At 35.6% G+C, this 16,600-nt stretch overlaps 1 protein-coding gene across 2 annotated transcripts in view; it reads right to left on the bottom strand.

Moving 5' to 3' along the window:
* Nucleotides 1-16,600, bottom strand: part of RAB11FIP3 (RAB11 family interacting protein 3) — a 184,845-nt gene that overhangs the window by 94,920 nt on the left and 73,325 nt on the right. For both annotated transcript variants that reach the window (XM_074197045.1, XM_074197044.1), the window contains exon 3: nucleotides 8,609-8,697. In XM_074197045.1, coding sequence (XP_074053146.1) covers nucleotides 8,609-8,697 — 89 coding nt within the window. The remainder of the gene's footprint in view (nucleotides 1-8,608; nucleotides 8,698-16,600) is intronic.

Genomic DNA, 16,600 nt, shown 5'->3' with positions numbered 1-16,600 from the left:
TCATTTAAGATGTCCCTGATTATTATGGTCCAAGGAAAACCAAAAGTCAGTAGATTGTTAAACACCAGAATAGTTCTATAAAAAATAATTTTAAAACTTCCTTGTGGATCATCTTTAAGAAGAGGAAAAATACCTAACTTGTCTATAATAAATTATAAATTACCTTGATAAAATATAGATTCTTTCCATCTAAATCTGTTCTTTAATTTAAAATACAAAAGATAACAAACTTGCATTTTAAAATTTGTATTTAAGCTTTCAAAAAGAGGATTTTTCTATTTCTAAATAATTTGCTATAATTTAATTTCTTAATTCTAAGGATACTTATAACTTTAAAGACATTTCCTAATTCTAATAAAATGTATTTTTAAATTTTTCACAAAAATACAATTTATTTCCAAAAGTTTGAGAAAATCTTTAAAATGTATTCTTAAAACTTAATCTTCCCATATTCCATAAGCCCTTCCCAAAAAACAAGCACTTTATTCCTATTTATAACCACCAGAGGGAAGTGTTGCATTACAGTAATAATATTTAAGGAGTCTATTGCCCTAAGATAGCAAATTTCATTCTAGATTGGAAGCCCAAAGAAAGCTCAAAAAAAATCAGGTAAAACTTAAAAGAAATTAGTTTGGGCCTAAAGGAAATCAGTAAAACATTTAAATAAATTAATAATATGAACTAAAATGTTGATATGAAACTCTTCCAAAGCAATATAGTTCCCTACCATTACTAAGACATAGACAAGTAAAGAAAGAAAGTGGGTTTGTATTTTGAAAGAGCTTGTATTTTGTCAAGGCAATTTATAATTTAGTCTAGAGAGAATGGATATTTTTACTGTTCTTAAAAAAGATCAACAAAAATTATTAAATAATATTTTAGAGAACCATTCTAGAGTTTAACAAATTATGGGGCTTTTGGTTTGACTTGAATCATAATAATCAGGAATGAATAAAATGAATTAAATAAAAGATGTCTGGTTTTGTTAATAAACTTCTGAGGAATTTTTCAGATGAATTATGAACAAATTAATAATATATAAGAAATATTTTAATTAGATATAAGCTAGCAACTCAAGGTCACTACTGATTTGAGGAGTTGGAGCAGAAAAAAAAATCAAAGAAAAGTTCTTGGCAGGAATAGCAATTGAAGTGAATTTTAAGGGATGAGTAGAAATTGCCTGCTAACTGAGACACCAAACACTCCTAGTGCTCATCCCTCTCTAACTGCTCCTATCCTTTACTGGCTCTTTATCTTGTTCTTAATGCCTTAAAATAAGGATTACCAAATATTCCTTCTTCAACTTCTCCTCTCTCTCTCCATCTTTTCCATCTTATTCACTCATATAGCTTGATCTATTACCTCTACACCGGGGAAATCTAAATTTGATTCTGACCTCTATCATCTGACCTCTTCATCTCTGACCTCTATCCCAAGCTCAAGGCTCACATTTTCAACTCTTTTATGATATGGCTCAATGGTAGCTCAAATTCAACAATACAAACTGAGCTAAGCTCTAAAAGTTACTCCTGACTTCACTATTTCTATAAGTAATGCCACTGTTTATTTACCAGGCTCCCAGGCTAATTTTTTTTCTTTTTTCTCATAAGCAATGTTATCCAGTTTTATTGATTCTACTATAAAACATCTAATCCATATATCTATTCCTAGGTACCATCCTAGTAACAGGCCCTCAGTATTATACGTCTGGACTGTATTCCCCTAATTTACCTTCCCATCTCCACTTTCCTTCTTTCAAAACATTTTTTATATCAACTACCAGACATCTTTCTTAAGCATAAATCTGACTAATCATATCAACTTCCTGATTCCCTCCTTGGTAGTGATCATATGCTACTTATAGATTCATCTAGCACTTATTTCAATGATTTATGCATTATTTTGTACTATGTTTATTAAAAAGCATGTCATATACCTCACCTGTACTAGATAATAAATTTCATGAGGACAGGCATTCTATCTAATTAATATATCCTACCCTCTAATAGCACAGTGCTCTGTACACAGTAGTCATTTAGTAAATGATAGTTAAACTGAAAACAGACAGATTTTTTAGTTATCAGCTGAATAACCTTAGGCAAGCATAAACCCTGTAAACCTCATTTTGCTCCTCTGAGAAAGATGGTAGACTAGAAAGTATGTCAACTTTGGAATCAGAGGATCTGATAAAAATCTTGACTCTGCTATTTAGTACCTGGTTTACCTTGAGCAACTCATTTAATCTCTTTGAACCTGAATTTTCTTATCTTTATGGAAAGAGCTGGAGTCAATAAGCTTTAAGGTTCATTTCTAACCCTAATTCCTATAATCTTATATGTACAAAATCTTTACTTCTTTAACCAATAGCAACCAACACAATACTTTGTATATAATGAGTATTTAATAAGTATTCAAGTGAAATAAAATTTTTCTTAGTCCTTTGTGCAGCCTATGAATAAAGTCAAAGGAAATATAATTACTCCTTAATTTGTAATATCCAACACACAATATAGGTTTATATATGGAAGAACAAAGGGATAGTAAGAATGAGAATCTTTTTCATTTCTGTTGCCATCTATTTTGGAAATATATTTTACCATTAGCATAGATATCTTGGCTTATTTTGACTGTAGACTGAACAAAAATTTTTTTTCAAAGTAACAAAGATGTTATGGTGTTTTCAAGAGATTGTTTACAACACTGTGGATTGATCATCCTTGATAGATGCAGCTCTTCTCAGTAGTTCAGAGAGCTAGCATAACTCTAGGAGACCAACTATGGATAATGCTGTCCCCATCCAGAGGAAGAAAAACAAAACAAAACAAATTTAAAAAAAAACCCTACAGAATCTGAACATTACATTTACTTTTTTAAAATGTCTTTTATGCATTTCTTTCCTATCTCATGATTTTCCTTTCTTTTCCCTTAATCCTAATTCTTCACACCAAAAATGACTAATCTGTAAACATGTTAAACACAAATGTACCATATTCACCTGACTGTTAACTGCTGAGGGGAGGGGGATGGGAAGGGAGAATATATGAAAATTATGTAACTTAAAATTCTATATGCATATGGATGAATGATGAAAAACTTTTATAACATGCAATTGGAAAAATAAAATACAATATCAATATATCAATTAAAAAATAGATCTGTTTTCTGAAAATCTTAATATATAATACTATTAGGATTTTTTGACACCAAAACCCATACAGAAAGAAATATAAGGAAGAAATAATAAAATATCACAATTCCCTCTCTCAAAATTAGGAGATTACTACTGTGGGCTGTGTGTGTGTGCATTTTAGGTAAAATTTAGGAAACATTTCAAAAGTCTAAATTAAAAATTTTAACAAAACATTAGTTCAGAATGTTTACCCAGGTTCGAAATGAAGATAATTAGCTCCATTGAGGGTGAAATTGGAATCTCTTTAAATTGTTTTGTGTCTTTAAAATTTTATTTCAACTCCTTAAAAAAATAAAGAGCCAAATTTGGAATAAAGAAAACATGAATTCAAATTTTGCCACTGCTATATAATAATAGCTATATGGATATAGGAAAATCACTTAATCTAAGATTTTAAGTAGCAAGCAAGTTGTCAATCTTCATCAGTGAATAGAGCTTTCACACAAGAAAAGTCCTTATATTGATAAAATCAGAGACCTAAAAGAAAACATAGCCAAAAGAAAACTCATGCTCTCATTTTTTATTTTAAGAACAGGACTTAAAAGTTTGATCAATAAAAATTTACAGATATATATATATATATATATAACTATGTTTCTATGTATACATATACAACCAAACTGCATATATACTTAATTATAAATGTACATATACTAATAATTTATATAATTATATATATAACTACACTAATAACAAAATATTTTGACACAAGTAAAATAGTAAAATATGCATCTATATATGCACAGCTCAAGTATAAACATATATGCTTATATTTGTTAGCTATATAGCCCACAATATTTCTGTATTAAATTTATTATTTTTAAACAGACAACAATAATTGCATAACTCCAATGCACTCTAAGATTTCAAAAATGGTAAGACCTCTAGGAAGAAATACTTCAAAAGAGAGGGTAGGGTAGCTAGGTGGCACAGTGAATAGAGCACCAGCCTTGGAGTCAGGAGGACCTGAGTTCAAATCTGATATCAGACATTTAATACTTACTTAGCTGTGTGACCTTGGGCAAGACACTTAATCTCATTGCCTTGAAATATTTTTTTAAATAAAAAAAAATTTTAAGGGAGATGGTACCAATACAAGAAGCCAAATTTTTATCTGATATTATGATTTCTGGACTTCAAAGCCTGAATTTTGGATCTATGCTTTTAACATGCTTTTGGTAAGAGATTTGCTGTCCTTGAGAGTAAGTGATGATGATGGGACATCCAATGTATCCTAAGTAATGCTAGGGATGCAGGTTAAAATTGCAAGGATCATCTTGAAGAGGAAAACAAGGCATAAAAGGGAAGACTAAAAAAAAACAGATAGTATGTAGATGGAGGAAAGGCTGGCTTAGATGATTTGGGTGAGGTCTGTCTGTTACTTTACATACATCAAATTTCTCAATTTTACCTCAGTGTCTCTCTCAACTGTTCTTAACTCAACATTCATAACACTGATTTTTGTCCTTCACCCCCAAAGAAGACCATGACATCAGGAAGGTGATGCCATGACAAGTATATGAACTGAATTTGAGTGAAGGCGACCAGCTTCATTATCTCCTCCAGAGCCATCTGGGTCCAGTGGTTAGATATGAACCAGACAACTGGAGATGGCCCTAGATGAAAGGCAGCTAAGGTTAAGTGACTTGCCCAAGGTCACACAGACAGTAAGAGTCAAGAGTCTGAAGCCAAATTTGAACTCAGGTCCAAACTCCAGGGTTGATACTCTATCCACTGTGCCATCTAGCTGATCCATTCGTAATGCTACCTAAGTCCAGGCTCATCTAGGACTGGACTAAGAGCTTTGAAATTGGGTTCATGTGTGTGCTCCTGCTCAAATCTAACCATCCTTCACACAGCAACCAGTTCCCTTTCTGAACATATCCTCCCTTGTTCAAGAAACTTTATTTTAGCTCTCCAAGTCAAAAGACAAACTCTTCTGGCAATTAAAATTCTTCATGATGAGGCTCCATCTACACTTCCAGGCTGGACAGGCCACATATTCTGCTACTCATATTCGTGTATGAGTGGCCAAACTGCTCACATGCTATTTCCTCATAATATCTGACATTCCATCTGCTGTTGCCTCGCACCTTTCAATACTAAGGTGCTGCCCCTGAAAGAACTTCTTCATCCCCCTAGGTTTTAGTATCCTGCCTCCCAAAGCACTTCTGTATTTATTTTGTATAGACTGTGTCCTTAATTACCTGTGAACATGTTACATCCATTAAGAATGGAAGTTGCTTAAGGGGACAGACTGTCTTACTTCTCTCTTTTATGTCCAGCATGTGGCACAGTGTCTGATATACTGGGGTTTAGTTAGTGTCTTCTAATTGTATGGCTATTGTAAGGTCCTTCTTCAGTGACAAGGGTCTATTCTTATTCTAGAGAACCAGGAAAGTGTTCAAATAAAAGGACTATCTCTGGGGTCAGTCTGCAAGTATAGCAGCAGAGGGATTCCTTCTAGAGAAAGGGCTTGGGGCACCGGGGTGGCACAATGTACCTCAGACACTTAATATTTACTTAGCTGTGTGATCTTGGGCAAGTCACTTGACCTCACTGACTTGCAAAAAGAAACCAAAAAAGAAAAAGAGGAGGGGAGAGGAGGGGAGGGGAGGGGAGGGGAGGGGAGGGGTAAGAAATTCAATTCACTATAACTTAGAGATGGCTTAACATGATACCTGCCATCATCATGAGGTTTTTTGACTTTCTTTTCCTAGTAGTTTCTTTACAATAATTTAAGGAGAATCAGTTTTTAAAAGCCCTTTCTCTGGCTCAATAAAAGCTGTTAGAAACTGCATGTCCAAGTGATGTCACTTTCATTGGGGACATGTAACAGTAAAGTATATGGGGCTGCTTCTGTAAGTATTAAGGATAGTGGTTAAAAAATTACAAGTTAAACATAAGGGAGCTGAAAGAGTCCTTGTTAGAGGCATTGTAGTATGGTAGTGCTGGACGTGGAATCAAGAGAGAAACTTTTTAAAGATCATTTCTATACTTGCAATAATCATTTCATCAATTGGCCATGAATAAATCACTTGATCTTCCTGAGCCTCAATTTCCCCATTCACAAATGGGGATAATCATACCTGTAGTTAACTACTTGATAAGGATGATAACAGGATGATGATGTATATAAATGAGATGATGTATATAAAGCACTTTGTACATTAAAAGCAGTATAGGAATATAAAAGGACTGCCCCAGAGCTTTCACGGTTGAGGGAACTCCTATCAATGCAATTTATGATATTGGCTCAGTGGTGAGACCTAGAATTACACTACTAGTGAGTTTCAGAAGTGACAGACACAGACACACACACACACACACACACACACACACACACACACACACCTAGTCATAAAATATTACACAAATTGTTACTGTGATGATGATGATGATGGTGATGAGGATAATGAAGATGATCTATCTCATTTTATAAGAAGAAACTGAAGCAATTTGCCCAGGTCACAAAGACAGTACTGAACCAGGACCAAGATCTTGCTTTTTCCACATTAGAAGTTAACCTTTAAGACTTAAAGGATTCCCAAAATGCCTGAAGTGTGTGTGTGTGTGTGTGTGTGTGTGTGTGTGTGTGTGTGTGTATTTGCAAGGCAAATGGGGTTAAGTGGTTTGCCCAAGGCCACACAGCTAGCTAATTATTAAGTGACTGAGCCAAATTTGAACTCAGGTACTCCTGACTCCAGGGCTGGTGCTCTATCCATTGCACCACCTAGCCACCCCCCTGAAGTATATTTTAAAGTCTTTCTTAAAAATATTTAAAGTCAGCCAGATATTAATTCTCCTTGTATCTATTCTTATTCTATGGAACCAGGAGGGAGTATGGTAAAAGAATAATTCTAACAATTTATCTCCAGTAACTGTGCTTTAAGACTGTAAAATTCAACCCTTATGAGACCTACAATTATGGGTGACAAATAAGTCACTATATAACAAAAGCATTAGTTACATTTGGAAGGAGGAAGAGAAGGCAAAGTTAAAAAACTAAGATGAGTCAATCTTCCCTAACATGGTCAAAATTTTTATTTTAAGGAAATTTTGATAAAATAAAAACTCACAGTCCTTTGAGCTGCCCTTTTCTGATAACCTAACAGAAAGGGGATTCTGACATCACAGAATATACATAACATTCTGCTGTTATGTATGTTTTACAACAGATTACAAAAAGTTAGTTTACACAGGGTGTCTCATTAATATCTCAAAGCATAGGTTTATAAAAGCTAGCTCTTAGGTGCTCTTCTTCAGCAATTGTGAATATTAAGCAGTTACAGGAGACCTTATCACATATATTTTTAGAATTGTTAGGTGTCAGTTAGACTTACAATATCAAAGTCAGTCTGCTTTCATTTGATAACACAGCAGTGTTCCTCTTCCTACACAATGAATTACAATTCTTTTTAATGATTATTGCTGTCCAAATATTCAAATTTGTATTATATTCAGCTACATATATATATGTGTATCATCTCCCAATACCATCTGTAATAACTGATTTTTATATAATGCTTTAAAACTTACAAAATGCTTTACATACAGTATTTCATTTAACTCTTACTACAACCTTCTGAAATCCCCCTTTTACAAATGGTAAAACTAAGGCTTAGTGAATAAAGTCAAATAGTTTGGTTAAGTTATCAGAGATTTCTGAATTGCCAAATCTAATTATCTTTTTCTCAGTCCTCATTCTTCCTTACCCTTCTGCCGCAATTTGATATTGTCAACTACACTGTTCTCTGGACCTTCTCTTATTTGATATTTCATGACACTATTCTGTCCCGCTTCTCCTTCCTATCTGACCATTCCTCAGTAGTCTTTGCTGGCTCATTACCCATATATGACCATCTAAATGTGGGTGTTCCCCAAAGTACTATCTTGGGCGTTGGCCAATCTGCTTGTATGACTGATTAATTGCCCATGTCCCCATAGCTAATGTTAAAAGGTAAGATTTGAATCGGAGTCTTCCTGATTTTAACCCAGCAATTCAGATTCCCTCCTTGTAAGGTAATGATGTTTATGCCTCTCCAAGGACCTCCATAGGACCATCCACATGGTAGGTATTTAATCAGTGTCTGATAAATGACACAGAGTCACTTCTGGTGACCATCATGGTACTTACAAAACATATAACCATCACCCCAGTCACACAAAGTTTCCTTAGACTATGCACCAAAATAATTCTCATTCAAATATGAAATTGAACTACTTTGTTAAATCAAATTTAAAACAAACAAATAAATTAAAACACTTCATAGTTTGGTTTGTTTCTTTAACTGAATCATGGAGTCATTATTTAATACTGAATTCAATTCAACCATCACTTTTAAGTGCCAGATAACAAACAGGCTGTAGTAAATAGGCCTCCTGGAATAGGTCCCTGATTTTTTTCACAATACTTGCCTCATAAGTAACAAAGTCATCAAACTCATCAGGGCAGGCAGTGGAATCTTCTTGAACATATCCAATGTCATACAATTGGCTCTCAGGATCTAAAGGAAAAAGAATATGGACTTTAGTAGTTATAGTTTAGTATTCTTTTGATATGACACATTTCCTACTCAAAAATCTTATTAAAGCACAAAGACAATACCTGGGCAGTGGTGAAGTGGATAAAGTACTGGCCTTGGAGTTAGGAGTACCTGAGTTCAAATCCGGCCTCAGACACTTAATAATTACCTAGCCGTGTGGCCTTAGGCAAGCCACTTAACCCCAAAGTGAAATTTTTGTTCAAAGAATAACAACGTAGATATTTTATGAGAAGAATTAAATTATAACCATATAGGTACTTTCACTATAAATGAAACCAGAAAACAAAGTAATTAAATGGAAAAATAGTTCATAGGTGCTCCTTAAAAAAAGAAAAAAAAGGAATAGGCAGAGTTGGCTTCAATATGGCCTCAAGGGAGAAATAGGGATTATTTTTTTTATTTTTTCAGGGCAATGGGGTTGAGTGACTTGCCCAAGGTCACATAGCTAGGTAAATATTAAGTGTCTGAGGCTGAATTTGAACCCAGGTCCTCCTGACTTCAGGGCTGGTGCTCTATCCACTCTGCCACCTAACTGCCCCATGGCTTTCCTTTTGACCACTCTTTCCTTCCTCTGGTTTATCCACTGAGTGAATCAGAGAGAATTACCAGTGTTTTATTAGTTTATTTATTTGAAGATCTTTTGCCTGTGCCATCTAGCTCCCGAAACAGGAAACTTTTAACCAAGATGGCTGTCTAACCAGGAGGCAGGGTACACAGCTCCCACATACTTACTCAAGAAAAATTATGAAGTTCACATCACATCAAGAAATAATCAATAAACCCAATGAGAAATGACAGTAAGTGAAATCTTCCACCACACAACTGCATAAAAAGTTACAGAGATATCCTCAGACAATAGGAAGGGGGGCTCCTAAAGCAAAGGGGGACCCAATGAGACTAGAAACCGACATGTGTATAAGTAGAAAGGAAGGGTGAGAAAGTCTCAGGGTGGGGACACTTAAAGTCCCAGAAAGCAATCAGCACAGTACAGACTAGTACTCAGACCCTGAAGCTCAGAAATCCCTAATATTCTTTCATGAGATACCAGAAAGATACCAGAAACTTAAAGAAACAAGGAGGCCAAATTCTATATATCAGTGGTCAGTTCTGTTCTGAATGTCTGATAAGGGGAAAGAGGAGGAAGGATAAAATGAAAAAATCACTAGTATAGAAAGGAGGAAGGGGAAGAAAGTGCAATTCCTCCTAAGTGACTGAATGAGAATAATATATAAATATGAAGGAAAGAGATGGAGTGATATCAGGTGACCTTAACTCTTACTTAAAATGGTCAAAAGAGGGGTGAATCCACAAATACATACATAAACAGTTTGATGTAGAAATATGTCAATAGAAACAGGGAGTCAAAAGATTTGTATAGTTAAAGAGATTATCACTGAGAAGAGCATAGTGACAAGTAAACCATCCTTGCTGACCCTGAAAGAATTAGAGTGGTAGATGGGAAAGAAGAAAAGAAATTAGAAAAGACAAGCTAAGACAAGAATTAGCAACTCTAAGAGTACCTTGCATTGTCTCTTAAACAATTGTAGAATGACTTTAATATAATACTATTATACCTTAAGAAATGATAGAGATAATTTCAGAGCAAAAATCAACAAAAAAATTAAAATTAAAATTAACTTTAGAAGAAATGCAGATAAGATTCTGTGTTAGTTTTTTTAAGATCAATCATAAATATTTATTAAATGCTTACTTACTATGTGCATAGCAATGGAATGGAAAGCTCACTGAGCTTTTTTTTTTTAAGATTTCTAATATAAAACTTTGAGTTCCAAATTCCTGTGTGATCTTAAAACAGTTCTAAATTTCAGTTATTTAAAATAAACCACTAAGCCTCAAAAATGGGAAATGGATAATTCAATTCAATAAACATTTATTAATTGTGCCTATACCAGGCACTGTACCAAGTACTAAGGATACAAAAAGAGGCAAAAGATGGTGTCTACCCTCAAGGAAGTTGTAATATAATAGTGAAGACAATATGCAAACAAATATAAACAAAGCAAGATCTATATAGGAGAAATAGGAAATAATCAACAGAGAGAAGTCCTGGAATTAGAGGATCACTGTAAGAGGTAGGATTTTAGTTGGGACTTGAAGAAAGTAAGAGAGGTCAGTTGTTGGGGTGAAGGAGGGAGAGCATCCCAGGATGGGAAATAATCAGAGAAGGCATGAAGCTGAGAGATGGAGCCTCTTCTTCTAGGAACAGCCAGCAAGTCAGAGTCACTGGATCAAAGACTATGTGAGGAGTAAACAGATTGGAAGGAAAGAAGGGACCAGGTTATGAGGGGCCCTGAATGGCAAAGAAACCATTTTGTAATTGTCCTGGAGGCAATATGAATCTAATGGAGTTTATTGATCAGACTTGCACTTTAGGAAAATCATTTTAGTGGCTGAATGTAAAGTGAAATGGAGTGGGGATGATATTGATGATGATGATGGTGTTTGTCCTTTATTCTTAAAGATCATTAAATGGGGGGGGAGTGTTACCATGAGAAGCAAGTGAATTGGATTTGATTTAGGGATGCTGTGCTAAGTCACTAGCCTCACTCTCTACTCTGGAGTCATCTGGGTCAAGTGACCAGATATGGATCAGGTTGACTAGAAACAGCCCTGGATTCAAAGTAGAGTTAAGTGATGTGCCCAAGATCACACAGCTAGTAAGTGTCAAGTACTTGAGGCCATATTTAAACTCAATTCCTCCTGACTCCAGTGTTAGCCTTATCCACCACACCATTCAGCTGCCCCTGGGGAGGAACTTGAGGCAGGCTGATCCACCAACAGGCTACTGAAATAGTTTAGGCATGAGGTGATGAGGGTGAGGGTCTGACTAGAAATGGTGGCAGTGACAGAGGAAAAAAGAGGGTTTATTTGAGGACTATTTCAAAAATGAAATTGACAGGCCTTGGCAAATGTATGGATATTGGGTAAGGGGGTGAGAGATGGTGATGAATGTAGGATGATTAAGTTGCAAATAGAGGAGGTAGGAGGGGGTGGAGACAGCGAGGTAGCATAGATAGAGTGCTCAGTCTAGAGTCAATTAGACTAACCTTCAATTTTAGTATATACATATATATATATATATACACATACACACACACATACACACACCATGTGTGTGTACGTATATATACTGCATAGGAAGACTCATCCTAACCTGTTTACTGCCGAAGCAAACATAGGAAGACTCATCTTAATCTGTTTGCTCAAGTTTCCAACTACAAAATGAGCTGGCAAAGGAAATGATAAAACACTCTAGTCTCTTTGCCTAGAAAACCCAAATGGGATAACAAAGAGTTGGACAAATGAACAACAATAGGAGGGAGTAAAGGTTTAGAGGGAGTTCTGTTTGGACAGAATGAATTTAAGATGTTTATAAGACATTCAGGTCAAGATGTCTGAAAAGTGGTTGGAAATTCAAGATTGGAAGTCAGAAGAGATACTGGAGCAGGAAAGATAGATTTCAGAATCCTTACCACAAAGATGGCAATTACATACATGGGAGATGCTGAGATCACCGAATGTAGTATTAAAGAGGCAGAAAAGACAACCAGGACAGAATCTTAAGGGATCCCTATGGTTAGTGAGTGTGATTTGGAAAAGGATTTAGCAAAGGACATGAAGATCAGGTAAATATAGGAAAACCAGGAAAGAAAAGAAAGTTATCAAGGAGGGAGTGATCAATAGTGTCAAAGATTGCAGAGAAGTTAAAAATGAGGATTCCTTCAGAAATTTCTCTTAAATAACTACCTTATGACCAAAAGAACCTAAAAACTTTATCAGAAAAGATACACTTCTTATCCTTGCCAAGCATTGGGACAGGGCAGAAGAAAGCTGGCTGCTCTCCCTTGCCCATTTAGAGTACAATCTTGTCTGCAAAACATGATGAAAGTGAATGAATGAAAGGTGAATGAATGAAAAATCACCTATTAAGTATATAGCATATAGTAGTGTTGTGCTAAGTAGTAGGGATCCTTATATAAGTAAGACAGCTCCTGCCCTCAAGGAGCTTACAAGGGGGAAGACCTAAGCTCTAGGGAGGAGCAGGCAGGAAGAAATGTTTGGCATTATTGGGGGTTTTTTAATTGTTTTTAAGGTTCAAATAGATTTTGGGAAAAGTTAGAGAAGATTAGCTATGTACAGGAGCAGCAAGCCAGGAAAATATTGGGAGAGGGGTATGGTGAGTCAGCATGTGGGGAAGCTATGAAGAAAGTCAGCAGTCCCATGGCAGAGAAGATCCTGGATTACAAAGCTAAGAGAGAAGCCAGAGTATAACACCTGAAGAGTACCTAAAGGGTCTAGGTTTGGGTTAAATCTATTGTAAACTATTAAAGTATAAGTAATACTCTAATAAAACAGTGAAAACAAGTAGAAGGGGAAATTAGCCTGAAGAAATTGTATTCTAAGAGCCAAATACATCCCAAGATCATTTTATTTTTTTTATTTTTTTTACAAGGCAATAGGGTTAAGTGACTTACCCAAGGTCACACAGCTAAGTAATTAAGCATCTGAGGCTGGAGTTGAACTCAGATCTTCCTGAGTCCAGATTCACTGTTCTATTCACTGGGTAACCTAGCTGCCCCTCTAAGATCATTTTTACACAAAGTGATCAACCTAAAACTGAGTGGTTGTCACAGAAAGAATGCTGGTTCTGGAGTTATAGAGCCTGGTGACTTGGACAAGTCACTGGATTTTGTCTGGATTCTTTGTTTCTTTACCTGTGAAGGAATTAGAACTAGATAGCAAACGTCAGCAAGTATTTCTGCTATTGATCTAATCTCATCACCTGTATATATGTCCTCATATAAAGTACAAAGATTTTTAATTCTCTTCTTTAACTAAACTCTTTCTCAATGACTATATTAACGCTAATAGGATTAATGATCATATATATGCAAATGCCTCAGAGATCTATATATTCAGCCCAGGTCTCTCTAGAACTCCAATCAGACTGAAGATAACTCAAATTCTACATTTCAAAAGCAGAACTTATATTTCCTTACAGACCCTTCCTCCCTCCATCTAAACTTTTCTATTCCTGTCAAGAGTATTAACATTCTGTCTCTCAGATTCATAACTTTGGCATTATAATTGCCTCCTCCCTCTCCCCACATAACTAATCCTCCACACCTCTCACTGTCCCGAACCTTCCCTCAATTCACATTGCCACAGCCTCAAGTTCTGGCCACCATCACCTCTCACCAAGAAACACTGTTTCAGCATCTCTCCCCGCCTCCAAACCATTCTTTCATCCAGGTGCCAAAGTAATTTTCCATAAAGTCAGACAATGTCCCTTCTTATTCACTCAACTACAATGTTTCGCTCTTACCTCTGGGATAAAATAGAAATTGCTGTTTTCCTTTGATATCCCGTACAATCTAGACCCAATGTATCCATCCAGCCTTATTAGACTCCATTTCCCCTTTTCACAAACATGGTCCAGCCAAATCAGTTGTTTCTTACTTCTCACACAGGGCTCCAACTCCTGGCGCTCCTGTTTCTATGTTTTGAATTAAATTCTTTTTCACCTCTGAATTCCAGAATCCCTCCCTTTAGGTACTTATTATACATGAGACTTTTCCTGACCTACTTAACTGCTGGTGAGCTCCCTCTCTATTTATTTTGTGTTTATTCTGTACATATTTATTGATGTATCTATTGTCTCTCCCCAGTAGAAGGTAAGATCTTTTGAGAGCAGGGATTATTTCATTTTTGTCTTTGTGCCTCCAAGATCTATCTAGCACAGTTCTCAAAACACAGTAGCACCTTAATAAATGCTTAGTGATTGATTAAAAGGAAATAACACTCAAGAAAATAAAGAAAAATTTTCTGGATACAATCAAATGCAAAGGAAATATATGATAAAAACAACACAATTTAAAAAGCCTTCAAGTATTTGATTTTCAAGATATTTTGAAGAGGGAAAAATACTAAAAGAATTCGGGGTGGCGGTGTCACAGTTAATTAATTGACATTTTGTTGAGGAGTCAGAAAAGACAACCAATAACTACTGACCTACATGCACACTTCCGAATTCTTGTGAAATCTTTAGAAGAATGTCCCATGTAACTATGGAAGTATCCTTAATGAAAATATGAGAAAGGAGGAGAGACATTCACAGGGGATTCTTTCTCCACAGTTGATTACATCTTCACAGTAAAAAAAAAAATACATATAGATTATAAAAGCTTGCTGTTTATTGTTTAATACTAAAGACTTATCTAATTCTGTAAACAAAGTGAAATCTTAAAAAACTCTTATCTACCCAAGTTTGCCCATGCATGTTAAGATCATTCAAGATTCATTAATAGGTGAAACAGAAACAATTCTCAGTCAACACAGAGGCATAAAATAGGGAAACAAGCTCATCAAAGGTGTTTACTATTTTTTTTTTAGGTTTTTGCAAGGCAAATGGGGTTAAGTGGCTTGCCCAAAGCTATACAGCTAGGTAATTATTAAATGTCTGAGACCGGATTTGAACCTAGGTAACTCCTGACTCCAGGGCCGGTGCCTTATCCACTGCGCCACCTAGCTGCTCCCAAAGGTGTTTACTATTGTCATGTCCTGTATAAAAGTACAAATGCAAAAATATTCCCTATAGCTATTATGATTCTCCAAAAGTTTATATTAGTTCGTGTTGTGATTTCCTTTTTCCTTCATCTCTGCCCCTATTTTTTTCCATTTCTCTAGACTTCTTTATTTCTGTTTAAATACCAAGAGCTATAATAGGCAATTCTGTTACAAAACACAAATTCAACTGAGGGTAAAGGTAGTCAGAGACCTCAGAATACCCTAAGGTTGGATTATGATGCTATTACCAGTTATGCCAAATATCTGAGACAAGACTCAGCTGCCTAGCCAGGTGGCAGGCATATTCAAGCAGACTTCTGCTCCTATTCTTGAATGTTCCTATTATCTAGAATCTTCTATGCCTAAAATTTCTAGATCAGGAACTTTCAGCTTCCCAGCTGAGTGAGTGCCTCCTGTTTACATGATCAGAGGCAGGGAAACCAGTCACACCTTCCTGAAATCTCAATCCCTCTCTACAGAACACTTAGCCCTCCTCCTCCAGCTTCCCTATACTACCTTGATCCCACAGCTGCTCTGATATATGCCGTATATCATCACAATGGGAGAGCTTGGTATCCAGTAAAAATGTGCAAAGTCCTAGAAGAAGCTTCACATAAATCATTTTGGACTCCCACCATGACCTGTCATGGAACATCAAGCTCAAGACTTTCTAGTCACAATTCTGGTTCTATCCCTTCTCTTCTGTGTCATATTTTAGAGGTATTAATGGGAAATTAAAATGGTGTTTCAGTTTTGGAGGTGTTAGTCTTAACCCCAGTATGTATATCTCTTCTGTGGGAGGTAATTCTACAGTCTTAGTACTCTTTCTTTATCTTCCTCCTTCATGTTTCCTTGGGTAATTTCAGTTAAGCCATGTAGCTTAAAAGTACCAAATAAAAGGTCTTATTGTTTTCACTACTGATTAGCTCATCTGGTTCTTTTGAAGCCCATCTAAGTCTCAGCAGTGTATCCCAATCTATGAGTCATAAAAAGTTGAAATTGCATATGCCTATGGAATTTCCTTGTACTACATATCTAGTAACCCTAGCAAGGGGGGTGGTGGTGGAATAAGTTTAGTCTGTCAAGACTTTTTCTTAAATAGTACTCAATATAACTATTCAGGAGTCATGTCTTTATTAAACTGTTTTAGAATTTTATAAGCAAATGAAATAAATTCATTGATCTATATTTTGAAGTCTCAATCTTTCCTTTTTTTGAAACATCTTGTAACATCACTTATTCTCCATGATCTTTCGAAAATCACTGATAAAAATTC

The sequence above is a fragment of the Macrotis lagotis genome, chromosome 8 (genome assembly GCF_037893015.1).
Source record: "Macrotis lagotis isolate mMagLag1 chromosome 8, bilby.v1.9.chrom.fasta, whole genome shotgun sequence".
NCBI lineage: Eukaryota > Metazoa > Chordata > Mammalia > Peramelemorphia > Peramelidae > Macrotis > Macrotis lagotis.
The sequence above is the reverse complement of the archived record's forward strand: the minus strand, read 5'-3'. Positions and strand labels throughout refer to the sequence as shown.